The following is an 18,556-nucleotide window of genomic DNA, read 5'->3' as shown; positions in this document are numbered from 1 at the left end:
TAAACCCTATTCAGCTATGTATTTACTTTTCTTGTCAACAATCATTAAGGCACTATAATAGCTTAGTGTTTTCAAATGAAATGGTCCCAGCCCGGAGATTATTATATTGCATCTTTAACTCTGATATACCGCGGAGTTTTGGGTATTAAGAAAACGGCTGCGGTGACTCTTGGTTTGGATTGTTCACATACTGACTGTAAGCCACGGTAAATGGTCTATCGGGCTTTGCGGTAAATCGGGGTTCTACTGTACTTGTATCACAAAACTTGAAAATACAAACCTAAGAGGCTAGTTGAATTTGACAACACTAATGTGATTTCTTAGGAGGATTTCGGGAATACATTAAACACCAATATTAATTGTGTCAATAGTTCATCATCAAAACATACATACCAGCAAATATACAGATATAATAACCTGAGATTTATTTTTTCTACCCTTGGCCCATTTTCCAAATATAATGCAAGAAAATTAAATACTAAAAAGACCCAACAGTCCCAAGTCCAACACTTGCTCATTTCACGATTCATTACCGAAGACAATGCGGTGTTCGTGTTCTATTCTCATTTAACTCTCCACAAGACAACTCTTATGAAACCATACCCACATTTCATTCTGACATCCCATGTAGTTCATATATAATGTCATCCTAGGATCTTCATATCGGCAAATTTCTGGAGAAAGCTGAGAAAACATCTAAACTCCGTATCTTTTTATTCGTCACGTTGTGAGAGTAGATAACGTTAGATTTGGCAGCAATCTCGTCGTGTGTCATAATTCCTCTTGTTAGTGTAGCAAGCGAGGCGATCATCATAGCTTCTACTACTTCCTGTAACGGGAAATATGCGTGAGTGGCAACAAGATTACAGTGATTGTAGCAACGAGATAGCAGGTTCATCAGTCAGGAATGAGGAAGGTCACGTCCGTTCGGACCAGTCGTTCATAGACCCGTCCACGTGAGTACGTTCCCGCCCAGCAATTATATAAACGATAATCTAAAGACGCGCGAAATTGTAGACTGTTCGCATACAAGGATGTCATCGAGCCTTACAAATATGCACAATATTTGTAGGACCGAATAAGATAGATCTTCAATTAGAAAGTACATACATGTATTATATTGAGATCTGCTAATTGGATCACTTAATCTGATTGGATGTATATTTTTATAATTTTTTCCCTTCTGAAACGAAATCGGCTTTTGTAGGAAAATATTGAGAAAGAATTTATCAAATTACCTGACTGCATTGAGCATCAAAGTTATCAGTATGTTGTTGAGCTAAGGGTAACGAAGATACCAAACTCGATATAGCCCGCATTATAGCTGGGTTTGATTTCCTTTTACCTGAAATCAGACTTATTAGAAACTATAACATATCGAGGACGAAAAGTATCCCATTAATTGGAATGAAATATCAAATTATGATAAAATCACCCCTAGTAAAACAAGAATCACCCCGATCAATAATACAGTAAAACCCCCAGATTTACCGCGGCCATTTCCTTTCCCCAAACTCCGCAGTATATCATGATTTTATTGTAATATATTATCAATATGTCCGATATATTAAGATATAAAGATTCTTGCCTTCTTTAACTTCTCTAATGTAGTCACATATAACTTGTGCTCGTCCGTTCAACATGGTTATAGCACTTTGATTTGAACTGACAACGTCGGACACTGCGCTGAATCCTGTGATCAAGAAATAATTCAAATGTTTATCATTTAGTTTGGATAATAATCCTGCGCATTACTTACTTTAGAAAAAAAAAAACATTCCCTATTAATTTTATGCATCAGTATTTATTCAGATCTGTATAACAATTTTGTCTTATAAATGAAGAAGCTTAGCGTGATATGATAGCACAGAAACTTACCAGATACATTAGCCCCAGCTGCATGGTCTATACCAATACGTTCACTCTCAGTAGTCTTAACTGTGTATTGGCTCTCAACGAACACTGTTCTACTCTGGAAGGAGAAGGATCGGTTTGATTAGTTTCCGGGTAATGAGATAGAAAAGTCACGTGGTTTATGCAAAATATTAACCTGTATAAAGTAGAGCTCTTGAAAAGAACACACGAAATTCCCTATCATAAATTACGTCTGACGAGCGTGTCAATTATTTGTGGATATAAATTAAGCTGACGATCAAAAAGTGAGTGACCGTATTTCTCGTGTAATGACTCAAGAAAATAATCTAAACCTGGTTGTTGGAAAGGTCGACGAGTGACTCGTACGTTTTCATGGAAAGCTCCTTCTCGTTGGTATGATCGAACATGAGCAACACAACGCTCTCATTAACCTGGCACATCTGTGTGTGCATACCGATGTGTCGTGTGGCAGGGGAGCTACCCAGCGCGTACCATCCCACTACATCACTAACGGAGCTGGTGGACTCCGCCCAACTTGCCCCGCCAGCGGGGATCTGAGACACTGAAAAGAGTATGTCAGAAGCGATCAACTGTTATGGTAGGTTATCATGAATCTTGTAAGTTATATCTTTTCATTACTGTATAATGAATAATTAAATTGACAGTTTAGTTACCTCCAACGAAGGTGACTAAACTTCAACGACCGATTTTGCTATAATAAGGTGAAGTACGGAAGAACAAAACAAAAGAACAAACCTTGTTCAAGCCTGCTGTCAAGGTAGTCCCTGTTGAGTATCCAGGAGTTATCTACCACATCGTAACACACGTCAAATGAAGATATTATCTCAATATCTCGACCTGTCTGTTTTCCTAGCAATACTCCCAGTGCTGTGGATTAAGGGATTCAAGATTAAGTTTGTAGTGAACGAAACAGAAAAACTGGCGTTTCGTGACGTATAAAAATGATTATTGTGCATCGCATTTAATAAGGAGTGTTACAAATTGACGGTATTCTTATTGAATATTGTGACACCCGGTTATCTAGACTAACCGTACTGATGGTCCTTGTTGTTGATCTTGTATCTGGTCGCATGATCAGCAATGTTCATAGCCACCAGAGGGTGTAAGAACACCACATTACCGGACGAGACTGAGTTCTTACAAACCACGCTATCATCAAATGTGTCCATTGGTACACCGCTGTCACGTGACACGCCACTACCACTTGGCTCACTGTCGTTCATTGTTACGGCTAACAAAAGTGTTTAGTTCAACTATCGGGAGACTCTTGTATTAAGTACAGTGAATTTGGAGAGCTCTTTTCGGCTAGAAGTTACGAAATCAAGTGTAAATATTTGCCGTCTTTTTAGGCGTAACTCATATGTGTCTAATTTACCAAATTAGTTCCAATTTTTTTTAAATCATTTAACACAATTTTGGCTCAAGTTAAATAAGCCAAGATTCCTAGATGAACCTAATTGGGTGGCAATGAATGAATTGTTTACATTTCCAGTTTAACAATAAAAAATAACATCATATAATAGGTACCGCTAGGTAAGCTTAAAAATTAACTAGAGCCATGATATAAACTTATGAATACAAAATGTAATATATCTCCTCGTTCAGACCGATTATGTTAAATAATCAGGCATTTGTCATAATTCCTGCAGCGCGCTAACATCTACTTAGCTCAAATATTCATGTTCAGTTATATCATCCATGGTTGAAAAACATTTTCTGAGATTTATCTTAATCCGGAAAACTGGAAAATAACAAAATTCAAAAATACAAGAAAGCAATAAGCCCAGGAATCTAGACATAGGTACTTAAAACATTCAACTTATAACTTCCAACAACCACTGCTACAACATGCAGCACTCAACTAGTAGCGTATGAAAAAAGCTGGTAAACCAGAAGGATGCCGCAAGCACCCGCAATAGTATTGTGGAGTTTCTTCCTGACGCGGTCGTCGCGTCGCAGGAGGATAATCGGCGCAGAGGCAGTGAGCTGATCCAGCGGGATCCTGTGAAGATAGTGACCAGCAGTGTCTACCTGGGGTGGGAGACAGTCGTCATAAAAAGTGCTGAATTAAAAGTGTATCCATATAACTGATCGCGATTTGAAACAGATTTTACTTTGATCTAAAAAGAATACATTGCAAAGTTGCAACCATGCGACTCATAAACAATACTCCATTCCAGATTTTACATAAAAAGTTCAGATTAAAACTCCACTGGCTATTAGCTACCTGTTTCTCCCGTATCTTAACGGACTTTTCTCTTTCAAGTCTAGCTTTACAAAACTATTGAACTAACCTGATATTTACAAGCTGGATCGTGCTGCCAACTGAATTGGTACACTGCAGCGCACCCCACAGTTAGGGCACTGAACGGTATCGACCACGACCATTTGAAACCGGAAACACCTGGGAAAAGAGGAATATTCAGTTATGTTCTCCTTTACAGTTCAGTGAGCTGGTTAACATTGAACACTAGAACTTGCTCATGTGATCAGTGTTATTGGGTATCATTTAAATAATCATATTATATATCTGAGTTAGCAAACTGCTTTTAACTGATCGTGAAGGACTTATTCAATAAGTCCTTTACAATCAGTCCTTTATAAATTAAGTCTTATTAGCTACTAGTTCCTGGCTACAAGTTCCTCGTGTAATTTACAAAGCAGATTCTAAAGCATGTAATATAAGTTAGCAATATATTATATGTACTAAAATTTAAAAAAAGGTATTATATTATTAAAAAATCAGCTAATGGAGCCTGGATACTGTAAACAATGTATATACAATACAATGTATAGCCATACCTAGAGCGGTGACTCCGGATAAGACGCAGACCTTGTGAAGGGCGTTCCCAACTCTGATGTACCTCATACATTCTTCACCTGCGAATAGAACCCGTAGTACCAAATTGTTTACAGTATTTTAAAGTATTTTAGTCGTTTCTAATTATTTTTATGAGAGTACGTTTAATTTTTAATGTTCATGCTGACGTGCAAATTAAAGCTTATATCATATTAGCCGTTTTTTGTTGTTTGTATATGTATACTATATGTGTATCATATTTTCATTATGTTTTTAATACTTTCAATCGACTTTTCTGGGTTAATATTTTCTAATTCTTAATGTGACTTCAACAGAGACAGCAATTGAACTGAAAAAAAAACATTCAAAGAAAACAACAATATGATAAAATCAACAACAAAATCGTGATTAATTTATTAATTTCCGGGGTGCCAAATTTTATAAAAAAATAATTGTATGTGTGCCTATTAAAGCTATATCATCCCTTAAGAAATTTAACTTGAATCTTTTATATATTTCGTCCACTTTCCCTATATTTTCTAACTTTGGATGCTGATCTTGTTACTTTGGCCTGATTACACATGTCAAGGCTCCATTACCTTCTTGAACGAACTTACAACCGACTCGTTTTGCCACTCTTGGGTTAATTCCGTCAGTGAGGGCGACACATACAGAAGCCCTGTCTACAGACACCAGGTTTCTGATAACTTTACACCGGCTGTTTGCTGGTGATTCTTTGCAGTTACCTTTGTCGAGAGCTGTTTGGCTGGTATACAGTGCTTTGTCCTCCAGATCTGCATCTTTGTAAACGTTATCTTTTTTGTAAAGTTCATTGATTCCGTTTTGACAAACGCTTGTCACAGTGTTTTGAAGCCTCCTTAGCTTTTGTGGCTCCCTCTCTTTCAGGCAGACAAAAGCGAATCCTTTGCCGTTATCAGACGCAAAACCACAACCCAGAATCTGTTCATCATAGTCATCCTTTTCGAGGAAAGTTTTGAAGTCTCCTAATGCTGTTTTGCAGCCCCTCTTCTTGCTTTTCCAGGAGTACTTGCAGAACACGACAGCGGTGTCAATCACTCTCTGTTGCGGACAACCCTTATCATTTAACACGTTCTTAGCTTCTCCCTCTCCTTTCATAGCTAAATCATCATCCTCGATGATATCCTTGTCTTTGAAAATGGTTTCCAAGTCATCTACACAGTCATTATGCCATCCAGGCTTTGCTTCTGTGACATCCTGTGATTCGGTGATAGGTATCCATTCCTCAATCTCCAGTCGTGCAAAGACAGAGGAGGCACAGATTAGAACAACAAGTAAAAGCACCTTCATCCTGATTCCTGACCAACTGAACGAGAGATGGATAGAGTGGGTGTTATATATACACCAATTATATTGACACAATCTTTCAAAATGCGTCAAAGTTCGTGGGAGTACGATATAAATGATCAGTTGATACGCCCCAAACTTAATATTTGTCTATTTAATGACACTCTTACAAAAAACAGGTGTTCAAGCTTCAATATGAGAAACCGCCCAACAAACGGTAAAATCAAACTATATCGAGCCGCTACTCGACCAAAACGGACAGACTTTGTGCTCTAATATTTAGAGATTTCGCATAGCATGGTGCCCAGGTGCAATGGGTCGATTAGATTAGAAGTGTTCCAACTTCCATCAATGCGGTAAAAAGACAAAAGTTATGCAACACGTAAGAAAAGCCTTACATTTAAAATACTTAAAGACCAGTTGATACGGTTCTTTGAGTTTGAAGCAACAAAATTAGCTCTGCGATCTGCCGATTAATTGTGAAATTGCTGTATTGTAAATTTCAAGAAAAAATAAGTTCGATATTTTTGTAGTATGAAGTCTAGACATGCTAACGAAAAGTTGATAATTATGAAGGTCGGGTGGGTACAAACGACCCCGTACAGCATGATTTGGCAGATAGGGCTAAAGATTTTCTCTGCGATGATAGTAATGCACCTTGCACCTGGACTAAGGCAGCTCGCACCGAGTCAAGATTATGAAACAGACGACTAAGGAGACAAGGAGACTAAGGAAACAATTATAGAACGGAAATAGTAGGTGAAGAAGTTAGTTCCTTAGTTTATTAATCTTCGTGAGGGAGTTAGGTTTTTATTTATTGATGACGTAACGAATCAACACAGCTTGCATGACGCTGTAAACTATACCTAAAACAGGGTTTAACAAACGTCATTTGGAGGAGTTCCTGTGATAATTTCACAGCCTACGGCCACACCTTAATTTAGTTACTTTACTAGGTGGAACAAAAGGTGAACTAATGATCTGTCTAAACAACTAAAGGGAACTAATACAAGTTAGATACATTGGATACAACTGGCAAGATGGTACCAGCACGTTTTAAAAACTAATACTGTACTAGCTGTCTTCACAGATGTCTTCATCGTCTAAATGTCTAATAAAATCTAACTAACGATAACATTAATTTGAGTAATTTCAACATGAAACTAAAACAACATACTAAAGCTAGAGGATTGAACAGATGTGGTACAGCTGATAATGAAAACAACAACTAAAGATCTGTTGGATACAACCTGGGGCCCTCTATGAAGTGTTAAGCTCTTAAAGCTTTAAAGTAATGTTCTCCGGCGTTTTAAATGTATACACAACTATTTTGCACTACTGTATACTTTTTGAGTAATGCTTTTGCTCAGCAAAGTTATAAAAACTCCAGGAACCCGTGAAAATAGATAATTTCTCACAAAGCCTTAAAATATCACACTGCTAATAATTCTGAAGACAACAATTCATTAAAAAAAACTTGTAATGTGTAACAGTAGATGAGTAGATATCTAATAGCGTACTGTTGTTCATTTTGTGTATATAATTAGTACTATATATATATACAACTAAAATATCAACCACTTTGGCCTGTAAAACAAGCACACAAACCTAGCTGATGAGGCTCTATAACGATGGTGCTGTGTTTTGCCACCATAGCCTTGTCCAGCTCCCGCTCTCCCTTCTCTAGCGGTGCCTGACCGTCAAATACTTCGTGTATTATTACACAGTCGTGATCCTCCTCGCACAGGTACCTGGTTTAAAAACTGTCGTTAGGATAAATAACTAATTATGTATGTGGTAATTCTACATAATTGATTAGGTAATTGGTCTGGTAGATTCGAAAATGAAGGGCTACCAAAGCAAGTTCACAGCTCAACTGAAGGTTTATACTTACTTACTAAGTGAGTGTATGATGAATGATCTGGGCAGTGGGTTGGGATACCACTTAAATTATATTTTCAGTTTTAAGCTAGTTCCCATCGTAACAAATTAAAGTTTGCTATCTTTCTAATGTAACCTGATAAAGTTCAATTCGATCAAAAATCAGATAAACATGAACAGTAAAAAATACAAAAAGAAAACTCACGACTCAACAGGCACAACGTCATTATCACTAGGTGATTTGATCCTGTCACTTTCATTTACAGCAGCCATCAGTTCAGCTATTCCAACACTCCTTCTTCAATACATGCTGTAGCTTGTACCTGTGCTATTGTAACGGTAATGTTTGCTTTATTATTGTGTTTATGATGTTAAATTGTGCCTCAATATTGAGGGTAAAATCAGGAATGATTCAATACAAATCTCTTAAGTCTCATGATAAGATGATTTGGAGTTCTAACTTCTGATTCTCTATTTCGTGGCTACACAGTGTAGCCTACACTTAAGGAATTTATGTGTGATCTGAAATAATGAATTCACCAACACTTATAATGTAGAAAACTGTGAAGGAAATGCAAGCCTGTAAAGGTCGAAATTGTACATCCAAGTAATAAATTAAATCCTAAAAGAAAAACTAAAGCAAAATAACAGTTAAAACAAAACCTTCGAGAAATAAATGCACAGATCTAAAATCCTATAAAACTATAGTTACATGTATATTATATGAACATTATTATCATGAATCTATGGTTGGCAAACTATTTTTGAGAAAAGAGTTCACAAAATCAACCTCATCCCAAGAAACATCATCCCAGTTCTGAAAGTGAATGGCATTGTAGTTTTTCTCCAAATGAGAGTCGAATCCTTCTGGAGCAGAGTCTATAATCTCCTTTAAAATCTCACCAGCCTCTTTAGACCAAGCAGTGGAGAACAGGGTGTAAGCTTTGCTATTGTGCTGTTCGTATGTAGCTCGTGACAACCGGACTGCGTTGTGCAAACAACAAATGATGAAAAAGTAGATGTGATCTTTAAACTGTTCATTGTGATTGACTTCCATTTCGAAAACGTTCTTCCATTTCTTATGAAAACGTTTGTGGGCATCACAAGCACGAAGTTTATGTGAAATCCCAGAGATGAGAGCAGAATGGTGCTGATGAAAATGTGCAAGTACAGTAGCATAAAGCAACCAAATGTTCGGATGAGAATTACGCATGGCCACAGACCTCTCTAAATTCTTAAAACCTGTTTCTACATTCCCTGATAAAAATTCAATGACAGACAAAGACATCCAGACATCAGAATCACCGTGACCGCATGTTTCTACTAGAAACTGGCAGTGTACCTTAGCTTTGTGAGGCAAACCAAGTTCCAGGTAACTTCTGCACAAAACATCATGGAATTGACACATAAGAGGTTTATTAAACTTGGCATTCATTGGGTCCGATAAGAAGTGAAGGGACAAGTTTATTGCTGTTTGGTATTCTTCCCGACCGTAATAATACATAACTTTAGAAGTGGAGAAATTACTCGTTATCTGAGGGGACAAGTCTGGAGGGGGATCGTCAAGAAAACCAAAGGGCTCTCTTTTCAAGGGAATATAACTTTCTTCTGGTCTCTTCTTCTCATTCTCATCTCCACTATCTGCTTCATTTTCTATCAAACAGAGACCATCAAATCCTTCCATCTGAGAAGTTTTGTTAAAAGTTTGACCTCTTAAATCAATATTCGAAATAGCCAAATGAATATTATGATCGATTTACTAATATATAAGAATAAAAGCTAGCAACAACGATTAAATACAAATATGTATTGTACACTGTACAGCACAATCTAATACATCAATAAATTTATACAATATAATTCAAGTAAAGACCCATTTACCCATGCAATTTGAATAAAAGTACACAACCCAAAAAATGTATTTTCACCCTGATCAACAACAAACCAAGAATAATGGTTCTAAGACAACTCTGCAAAGTAGCTTGAGTAAACAAATGAATGCACAAATTATAGCACCATTTGAAAACGTTAGCAAAAAAAGGTATGTACAATTTTCAGTGAAACCTTCATTTTTTACCCAGTCTTATAAGATTTCCCATACCACATTTTACAGATTTTACCTGACCATTGCCAATCATGTCATACAGTAAGAATTTAATTCCTAGTGAACATTGCTTAAGCTTCATATCAATCAATTCTTGCTCTAGAATTTCGTTAGATGGTCGATTTTGTAAAACCTTTACAATTCTTAATCTTCCTTGACTCAAACGCTCAATATAGTTGCCTGCACATGGGACTGAAAATTCATAAGTGGAATTGGAATTTAGCAACAAAAGTTTATCCTGAGTCAAACTCTTTATTGCATCGTCTGATAAACAGAATTTACCTTTTAAATCCACTTTAGAAAAGTAAATGACATCACAATGTTTCTTAAGAGCCTCTATAACTTTGGTAGATGCAATGTTATGAGTCAATAAATGTTGTTTGAGGACTGTTATATAATCACTGAAAAGCATTACATAGTCTACAGATGATGATCGAAATGGAAATCGCATTATCTTGTTGCTTTTTCTGAGCCCAGTAAGATCTTTATCTACTTGAGTTTTGCAACCCAGCTGACTGTACAGCATTGCCTTGGTTACAATGGGAGCAATTCCAGAGTTCAAACGCAAAGACGTCAAGATGAATTTAACGTTTTCCTCAATTTCTGATAACTCAAGAATGGCAGTGTCAAAATCATCGAAATCTTCATCGTTATCCTCCTTGGAATCAATGTGATGATCTATCTGAAATTGATTTACCATTTATTAATAACTTCTCAGAAAGGTTATAGTTTATAATGTACAAATAAGAAGTTGCAGTGCCAGTAGGACACATAAATTTCTATGGGATGCAACTATCCTCAGAAATAGTGAAACAAATTGTTTGTACATAATATGAAGTTACTAGTAACTCACTTTTGGTAACTTAGGTGTCCCTCTCAGGGCAGCCAATGTTAGTGGCTTGCGTTTGGACATGTTAGTTATATACTCTAATATAAGTAGTTTTCTGATGATCGGTTCATTTATTATATTTTATCTTTGCCACAAAATACCAGAAAGTTGCAGTTTGGGCCAAAATATTGATGAATATAGAAGATACACTGACCCAGTGGCGTAACGAAGGGCCCCGCTGCGCTGACCCCGCTGTGCAGGGGGGCACCGTCTTGGGGGGCGCCAAATCGTCGTTTGAATGTGGGACAATTTCGAAAACTTAACTAAAGTATTAGCAAAACTGCATGTTTTGCTCTAGATGCACACTTTTTTAGAGATTTTACCGGCGTATCCTCTAAAATCACCTAATTTGTTCAATTTTAGGGAGGGGCACCAAAAGGGGAGGGGGCGCCTTTTCGGCGGGGGGCGCCAACAGGCAACGTTACGCCACTGCACTGACCACGTTAATCGCTGTCACTGAGAGCCAGGAAAATTAACAAAAGTACAAAAAATAACATTGGAATAATGATAAGTATAAATCTATACAGATACATGATTATAACAATAACAGCCACTGACTGTCGGCAAAATATGTGTTTTGACGATTTAGATGCTATCTGATTGTGTTGGGGTGTTCAGAGGTATTAACTAAACTAGGACTTCACCTGGAATAAACATCTCCTACTGAACCCTAGAATAAATCCGGGTGAGATACTGGATAACATCGATGAGAGGAGCAAAAAGTTGTTTCCTCGCTATTCAAGCAGGAGCACAGACACTAAAGTAATGTCTCTCTTGCATGGCCATGACATCACCTTCACAGCATTCAAGGCAAGGGTTGCCAACAACTGCGACCCTCAGTGTCCGAATTTTCAGATGTTGGACAACAATTACCATCGAATCTTCTCTTGTCCACTGTACCGCTGTTCCTACAGAGAAACCATTCAAGAGCACTCCACTAATGACCAACCATGCTGGTCTATCTTAAGAGATGGTAGTGATGGCAGCATCACTGCCTTCCGATCTTTAGCACAGATCGCCATCGGTGAACTATCATAGAATTGATACTTATACTTATAGTACTCCTTCACCTCCATCCCCCTTCATGTCCTACATCTCCTTATGACATCACTCCCCCTTCAGCCTCTACTACTCCTTTACTACTACATCTACTGCCTCATCTTCTGGACATCATTATCTTCTAGTTTAGTTGAGAATTCTCAACACCCACTTCCAAGTCGAGTACTCTCGACCCACATAGTCCACATACCTTGCAAACTTACAGCAGGGTATTTGTAATGGTCTAAGTCCCTAATACACGCCAAAGATGGTTCCTCTATACTCAACCGTAGGAGAAGAGAATTAGGTGACTGTATTTTGTTCTAATGTTGATATTAATATAAGTATGTTCTAGTTGTTACTCCTTTTGTTTTAACGTTTTTATGGTACTCTCATTAAATTATTTCAATGCAGTCACTCAGATGATTTTTAAATCAGGACACTTAAATAAAGACACATACTCTGCCCACAATAAGGGGCCATAATTTTTAAATTATGTAACAGTATAGAATTTTTATTATTATTATTAACTAAACTAAAGATGAGGATGGCGATAGTAAGGATAGATAGTGATTTGTGAGGACTTAAGAACTTGATGATTATAGTGAAATTGGTATATATAAATACTGAGTGAGCAAGATTCTAAACTAAAGGATCACCAGAAAGTTTGTAGGTTTACAACCTACCAGGACGCGCGCCGAGTTGGACTCGTCGACGGTCCAATATATGGAACAGATATTTTAAGAGTATCACCCGTTAACAGAAAGTATGACAACGAACTACTGTAAGACAAAATATACCGGTTTTACTTTTGGTGGACCAATTTTGGTGATACAGAGTGTGGATGGTGAAGAGAAATCGAAATGTAGCGCTCGATTCGAGAATAGCGATTCATGATGAAAAAGTGCGCGGCGCGCTCAAATACGATACAACGACAATTTGAAAATGCTTGACAGTGATCACTAAACGTCATAATTCTTTCTTAATGCCATGCATATCTTGAATTTTAAAAACAGTTTAGCCACTTGAAATTACCAAAAAGCGTAAATTATAATTCTGTGAACTAAATATTATTGAATTTTAAATTTTGCCTAACTATGCAACGTCAAAACGCAAGGGCTTTATAAAATAAAACAAAATTTTTCATTAAAAAGTATATTGCTTGTGTGATGCTTAGTACTAAGAATGATAGCTTGGGCGGCGCGTCGAAGCGGCGAAGTCCTCCTGCAAATAATAAGCCGTTATTTTTCTATTAACAATGAAACTTGACCAGCAGCGCTGATCGCACTTTTTGTTAAAGCGGATAGCTTAGCTATTTTGAAAAGAAAGCGGCGCTGCTATCGCGTCGGCCGGCGGTAAAACTTGGTTAGGTAAATTAACTTTCGTACATGGTAATATTATATTATATAATTCATAATTGATACATTTGTTTGCCGATATCAGATCACGCCAAGGGAGCATTTTAACCCTGCATCGATTATGTACATCATTTAATGGGCCGCGCTCAGCCTGTCAATCATATCCGCCGAATCTCTATTGAACAAGGATACAAGGATACAAGGATACAAGGATACAAAAGTGATAATTATTTTATTGAATTCACAATAGTTATAATTCTGAAATAATTTAAGGTTACACAATTCTAGTTATTTACAGATGTGTAGGGATAAAATAGAAATGTTTTATAATACTATTTTTGAGGTCCTATAGCATTATGCATTGGCCAGTATTTGAGTGGAAATCTGGGCTCTTATAGTAGGCTGTAAAATTTTCGTTCACAGAGAGAATTGAATGGATTGCTCTTGCTGTGGCAGTAAATTTTGTAGGGTCTAGTGTTTTATCGGATAGCAAACCGGCTAGGTCAGTAATATTTTTGGGATGGAAGTTAAATTTTTCTCTAACTGAGGAGTAGAGTAAACAGTCAGTTAGAACATGAATTTCGTCCTCAATAGGCTTAAGCCCCTTGCTGAAAAAGCAAAAAGTGCACCATCGATGTTCTCTTGGTACTAGGGGGGTTTCGTAACGGCCCCTCTCAATGTAAAGATTGTGGCAACTAATACGAAACCTTGTTAAGCTTTTCCGAGCATCGGGGATCTTAACCACTCCTAAGTATGTTTCTGGTTCAAAATCATGTTTAATTTGATTGTAGAATTCTAATTTAGGTGAGGATGCCTTGGCAGATTTCCAGGTATCCACAAATTCTTCCCTCATGTTGTGACTGATTTGGGTAGAGAGCTTGGATTTTGAAGAGGATGAGTGGGGGAAGTTATATTTGGTGAGAAGATTAGAGATGTTGGTGTACCAAGGAAGGCCCAGCATAATCTGCTCGTGAAATGCAGCGGAGAGAAGTTCATTTTCAGTGCTTTCAAGGCGAGTATAGAAATCTATTGCAAGTTTGCAACATGATAGCCTGAAGTCCCCAGGTAAGTACATTTTGTAGGTTTACAACCTACCAGGACGCGCGCCGGGTTGGTCCAATATATGGAACAGATATTTTACGAGTTCACATACAACATAGCCATGTGCCTACGCGTACTGCGTGACGCGCTTGTTTCACAAGTAGGATATGATAGGATCTTTGCCGCCTCCGGCGGTCGCGCGCTACTGCAAGCGAGAGGGCTCTGGTTAGAGCAATTTTACGAGTATCACCTGTTAAAGTACAATATGTACATTAAACATGTGCATCGATTTTTAGAAAAATTTCAAATATATAAATATCTAGTGTAAAATAATTTTGTTTGGTTTTCTTAACTTGAGCGTCGCACATTGAAATAAGTGAAACAAATTTTTAGTGAAACAAATTTAAAATTTTACCCTTTATTTTACAATCAAACTATGATTCAATGAAAAGAAAAGTTTTATTTTACATTCCTTTAATCATAAATAAAATAAGAGCTTAAACCACGAATTAGTAAGCTAAAAGTTGGAGGACTTCGCCGCTTCGACGCGCCGCGCAATCTAGCAATCTAGCATTTCTTGCTTCTTGTAGGTTTACAACTTACTAGGACGCGCGCCGAGTTGGACTCGTCGACGGCCCTGTATATATTGAACAGATATTTTACGAGTATCACCCGTTAATCTTGCTTTGCATCTGTCGTCGATCGTTGCTCTGCTTCGCAGAGCAACGATCTCGACGGATTGACATCGTCAATCAAGCTAAAAGTAAACTGGAGGAAATATTTTTTGGTGATTTAAGAATCATGTTTTAGGAATATTCATTGACCTAAGCAAAGCTTTTGACACTATCGACCATTCAACACTTCTTATAAAATTAGAGGGATGTGGAGTGAGAGGAGTTGCAAATAACCTCATTAAAAGCTACTTGACAAACAGGCAACAATACACCGAAGTTGTAGGAGAAAAATCAGATACCCTATCTATCCAATTTGGTGTCCCACCGGGTTCAGTTCTTGGACCTCTCCTATTTCTTCTTTATATGAACGACATCACAAACAGTTCTAAACTAGGATCATTTGTTACCTTTGCTGATGATACCAATATATTTGTTGTCGGCAAAACAAAACGTGAGGCATATGAACGAGGAAATGAGCTTTTGTCATCATTGAAGTCTTATATGAGAGCGAATAAGTTACATATAAACATGTCCAAGTGCTGCTACATACACTTCAAACCCACCATGGCAGGTTCTAAGTCAGAGACTTTATCACACCCTGAAGTTGCATTAACTATAGACAACTTTCCAATCAAAAAGGTTTCATCCGCAAAATTTCTGGGTGTTATAATTGACGAGAACCTATCATGGGAAGATCACATCAAAGCACTTAAGCGAACTCTAAATCATTCCACATCCACTTTATGTAGACTTCGCTGCTCCCTTCCAGAATTTCTACACCAACAATTATATTATACCCTGTTCGAATCACATCTTTCCTACTGTATATCTGTATGGGGTGGGGCAGCGAAACAACGTATAAGCTCATTATTTACTGCTCAGAAGTACTGTCTCAGAGTACTATTTGGTGACAGGCTGGCGTACCTTGATAAGTTCAAGACTTGTGCACGTACTAGGCCCATAGGACACCAGAAACTTGACCAAAAATTTTTCATAAAAGAGCACACCAAACCGATATTTAAGCATAATAATATTCTATCTATACAAAATCTCTATACATACCACAGTTACCTCGAGCTCTACAAGATAATGAAATTCCGTGCTCCAATATCCCTACATGAGGGTTACACATGTTCCTCAAGGAAACCCTGTCTTCTAATCTGTCAGGCAGACCCACCTGACAATCACAACACTAGATCAACCAAAATTTTTAACATTTTAACCCCAAAGTTCAGAATGACTGACTTTACTACTAGTGTAATGTGCTTGCGAGGTAAGTTAAAACGTGCGCTATTAGCTAATCAACATAATCACGCCCTGCTTGATTGGACCGTCAAAGATTTTGACTGCACAAATGTTATTGTCCAAACATAACTGGCTGGTCACACACATCTCAATTAAAATTACGCTAGGCCACTGTTTTCCAAGTCTTGTCCTGTGAGTAAAGTATGTGTGAGAAAGTTTTAATAAAATCATTGTATATTTATTTTTGAATTTTAAAAATCTAATTTGAGAATGAAGGTTAAAGAAATTTTTAATTAGCACTGTATAGTTTAAGATATTTATAGCTTATTATAACAATTGATACAAAGGCCATAATCTTTCACCAGCTCTCCAATATCCACCTTGAAGCTGCATTTTATATCCTAAATATAAACTAAATCATGTTTTAGTGTAGACTTTTTGTCACAACAAGACTGCAACCTATAGTAACAATTATAAACAGAACCTCTAATGTCTGCTAACAATTTTTCTTCTAGTCCTAATCTGAGCCTTGTCTCTAAAAACTTAACTGAACTAGCGTTTCGGTGTGTGCAAAAGCTTCCAGGCACGCGCATTCCTTGCCCCGTTAGTTACCTGTCCTTCATAAACCAAACTAGCAGTCAGGACAAAAAGTCATACACCAAATCTGCCGTTTTCTGACAAAAGTGCTTAAGTAACATTTTGGAAATTTCGGGTTTTTTGGTCTAACTTTTGTTTTTGGGTCAAGAACTATCCCTGAGGACCATTGGATAGATTCGCCGACTTCCCGAAACCCCCTTTTTGGAACCCCCTAAAATGCAAAATATGGTCATTTTTCTGAGAAAAGTGCTTAAGTAACATTTTGGAAAACGGGTGCCGTTTATCTCAAAAACGGTGCCATTTCGGGAACTGAAAACGGTGGCATTGTTTTTTACGCCCAAAACTGGCCTAGTGACGGTAATTTGGTGATCGTGGGTCTTTTGGCCTGGGAGAAAACAATTTATGTCACTTAAGCACTTTTGTGAAAACGGGCTCGTTTTCTCACAAAAGTGCTTAAGTGCCATTATATGTTTAATTAAATGTTGATTCTGCCAACTGAAACTATATAATCGGTACTAACAAATCTAAATTTCCACGGCGGATCGATTGGTGATGGTTTAAAATTTCAGAAACGCTAGCTTCCCCGTCAAAATTGCCGATTTGTCAATGCAGAATGTTCCAAAATTAACTTCAAAATTTGCTTTAAAATGTTCATTCTGTAATCAGTTGAGACTGTAGATTTTTAAGCTTCCCTGGCCTAAGATAAGGCAAATCATCGATTGGCTTAGGTCTCCGAATCTAAAAATAATAAAAGCCTCTACAAAAAGCAATGTGTGTTGTATATTATAATAATATGATTGTTAGCGAATTGTCCACTATTCATTAACTTTCAATTATTGTGTATTATTGCATATCCAGATTTCCAACACATTAAATCTATATATTATGGGAGATAATTCACGAAACTATTACTGGGAGGAAAGATGAAAACGTGTCTTCGACATAGGTCAAAGCTTTTAGGAATTTTGCTGAAGGGAGAATTGGCGAAAGCCGGGAAATTATTTTTAGGCAGACAATTGTTCTGTAGTAGTGGAACAGCTATACTGAGGTAATTGGACTACTGCGGACCCTCTACCGGCCAAACCTTGTTAACAAAGCCGCAGTCAAGGTTCGGTGAACGGTAGTTAAAAGCACTTAAGGGACATAAGTCAAAATGGTAGAGCAACATTTTGTAGGGGACATCTTGAGAAATGAGTAGTAGGTAGAATGTAAGGTTGCTCCTTTATAAATCGACTTTTTCTCCGATAATAAATTGACATCAAGTCTTGAAAATTATTCGAGAAGAATCTCGAATAATTGAGTTGCAGCGTGCCACATGGCTATCTAAACCAGGCCTCCCAGCGAACCTTGAAAACCTTGAAAACCTGAAATTTTAAATCAAAAACCTTGAAAACCTTGGATTTTCACAAAAACGCTTGAAAACCTTGAATTTCAACTCAAAATTTACAAAAATTTCGCCTCCGACAGTTTTCTTGCTTAAAATCACAGCCTTGGCCCCCCCCCCCCCCAGTCCCTGTTATATTGTTATTGCAAAAAAAGTTCACCTGTCTTTTATTAGTTTTGAGAAAAAAAGAGAAAATTAACAAATTTTCGTACTGCAAACATACATATATTCGTCTTTAAAACCTTGAAAACCTTGAAAAGGGCTTGAAAACCAAGAAAACCACCTTGAAAACCTTGAATTTTAGGGAATTTTAGGCTGGGAAG

At 37.3% G+C, this 18,556-nt stretch overlaps 3 protein-coding genes across 5 annotated transcripts in view; 1 reads left to right on the top strand and 2 right to left on the bottom strand.

Annotated features, from left to right (window-relative positions):
• Positions 1-361: 361 nt before the first annotated feature.
• On the bottom strand, positions 362-3,123 carry LOC134817163 (COP9 signalosome complex subunit 6-like). The gene is made up of 7 exons (XM_063826293.1): positions 2,927-3,123; positions 2,632-2,763; positions 2,208-2,437; positions 1,879-1,972; positions 1,589-1,693; positions 1,239-1,345; positions 362-829 (listed from the first exon to the last, which is right to left on the bottom strand). Exons 1-7 carry the CDS (start codon positions 3,117-3,119, stop codon positions 659-661), a joined length of 1,032 nt encoding a protein of 343 aa, XP_063682363.1. The 5' UTR covers positions 3,120-3,123; the 3' UTR covers positions 362-658.
• A 198-nt stretch (positions 3,124-3,321) lies between these two features.
• The window catches only part of LOC134816330 (transmembrane protein 11-B, mitochondrial-like), a 36,113-nt gene continuing 20,878 nt past the window's right edge, over positions 3,322-18,556 (bottom strand). Inside the window, exons 1-6 of one of the 2 annotated variants that reach the window (XM_063825130.1) lie at positions 10,375-10,384; positions 8,109-8,233; positions 7,631-7,773; positions 4,699-4,776; positions 4,191-4,300; positions 3,322-3,927 (exon numbers count right to left, since the gene is read on the bottom strand). In XM_063825130.1, the coding sequence (XP_063681200.1) occupies positions 3,754-3,927; positions 4,191-4,300; positions 4,699-4,776; positions 7,631-7,773; positions 8,109-8,176 (573 nt within the window). In that variant the 5' untranslated portion in view covers positions 8,177-8,233; positions 10,375-10,384 and the 3' untranslated portion in view covers positions 3,322-3,753. Of the gene's footprint in view, positions 3,928-4,190; positions 4,301-4,698; positions 4,777-7,630; positions 7,774-8,108; positions 8,234-10,374; positions 10,385-18,556 lie in introns of those variants that run through there. The other variant, XM_063825129.1, reaches the window with a different exon arrangement.
• LOC134816303 (katanin-interacting protein-like) overlaps positions 4,966-18,556 on the top strand; it is a 57,507-nt gene continuing 43,916 nt past the window's right edge. For both annotated transcript variants that reach the window (XM_063825086.1, XM_063825084.1), the window contains exon 1: positions 4,966-5,018. The gene's annotated coding sequence lies outside the window, so the exon portion shown is untranslated. The remainder of the gene's footprint in view (positions 5,019-18,556) is intronic.

This window comes from Bolinopsis microptera, chromosome 6 (assembly GCF_026151205.1).
Source record: "Bolinopsis microptera isolate Bmic1 chromosome 6, MBARI_Bmic_1.0, whole genome shotgun sequence".
Taxonomy (NCBI): Eukaryota; Metazoa; Ctenophora; class Tentaculata; order Lobata; family Bolinopsidae; genus Bolinopsis; species Bolinopsis microptera.
This window is presented reverse-complemented; position numbering and strand designations above follow the sequence as displayed.

Excerpts from the sequence above, each read along its gene's own strand:
- LOC134817163 (XM_063826293.1), bottom strand. The coding sequence starts at position 3,119 with ATGAACGACAGTGAGCCAAGTGGTAGTGGCGTGTCACGTGACAGCGGT. Across the intron at positions 1,973-2,207 it reads TCGACCTTTCCAACAACCAG|AGTAGAACAGTGTTCGTTGA; the intron begins GTTTAGATTATT and ends TTCTCCTTCCAG. Across the intron at positions 830-1,238 it reads TTGATGCTCAATGCAGTCAG|GAAGTAGTAGAAGCTATGAT; the intron begins GTAATTTGATAA and ends TTCCCGTTACAG.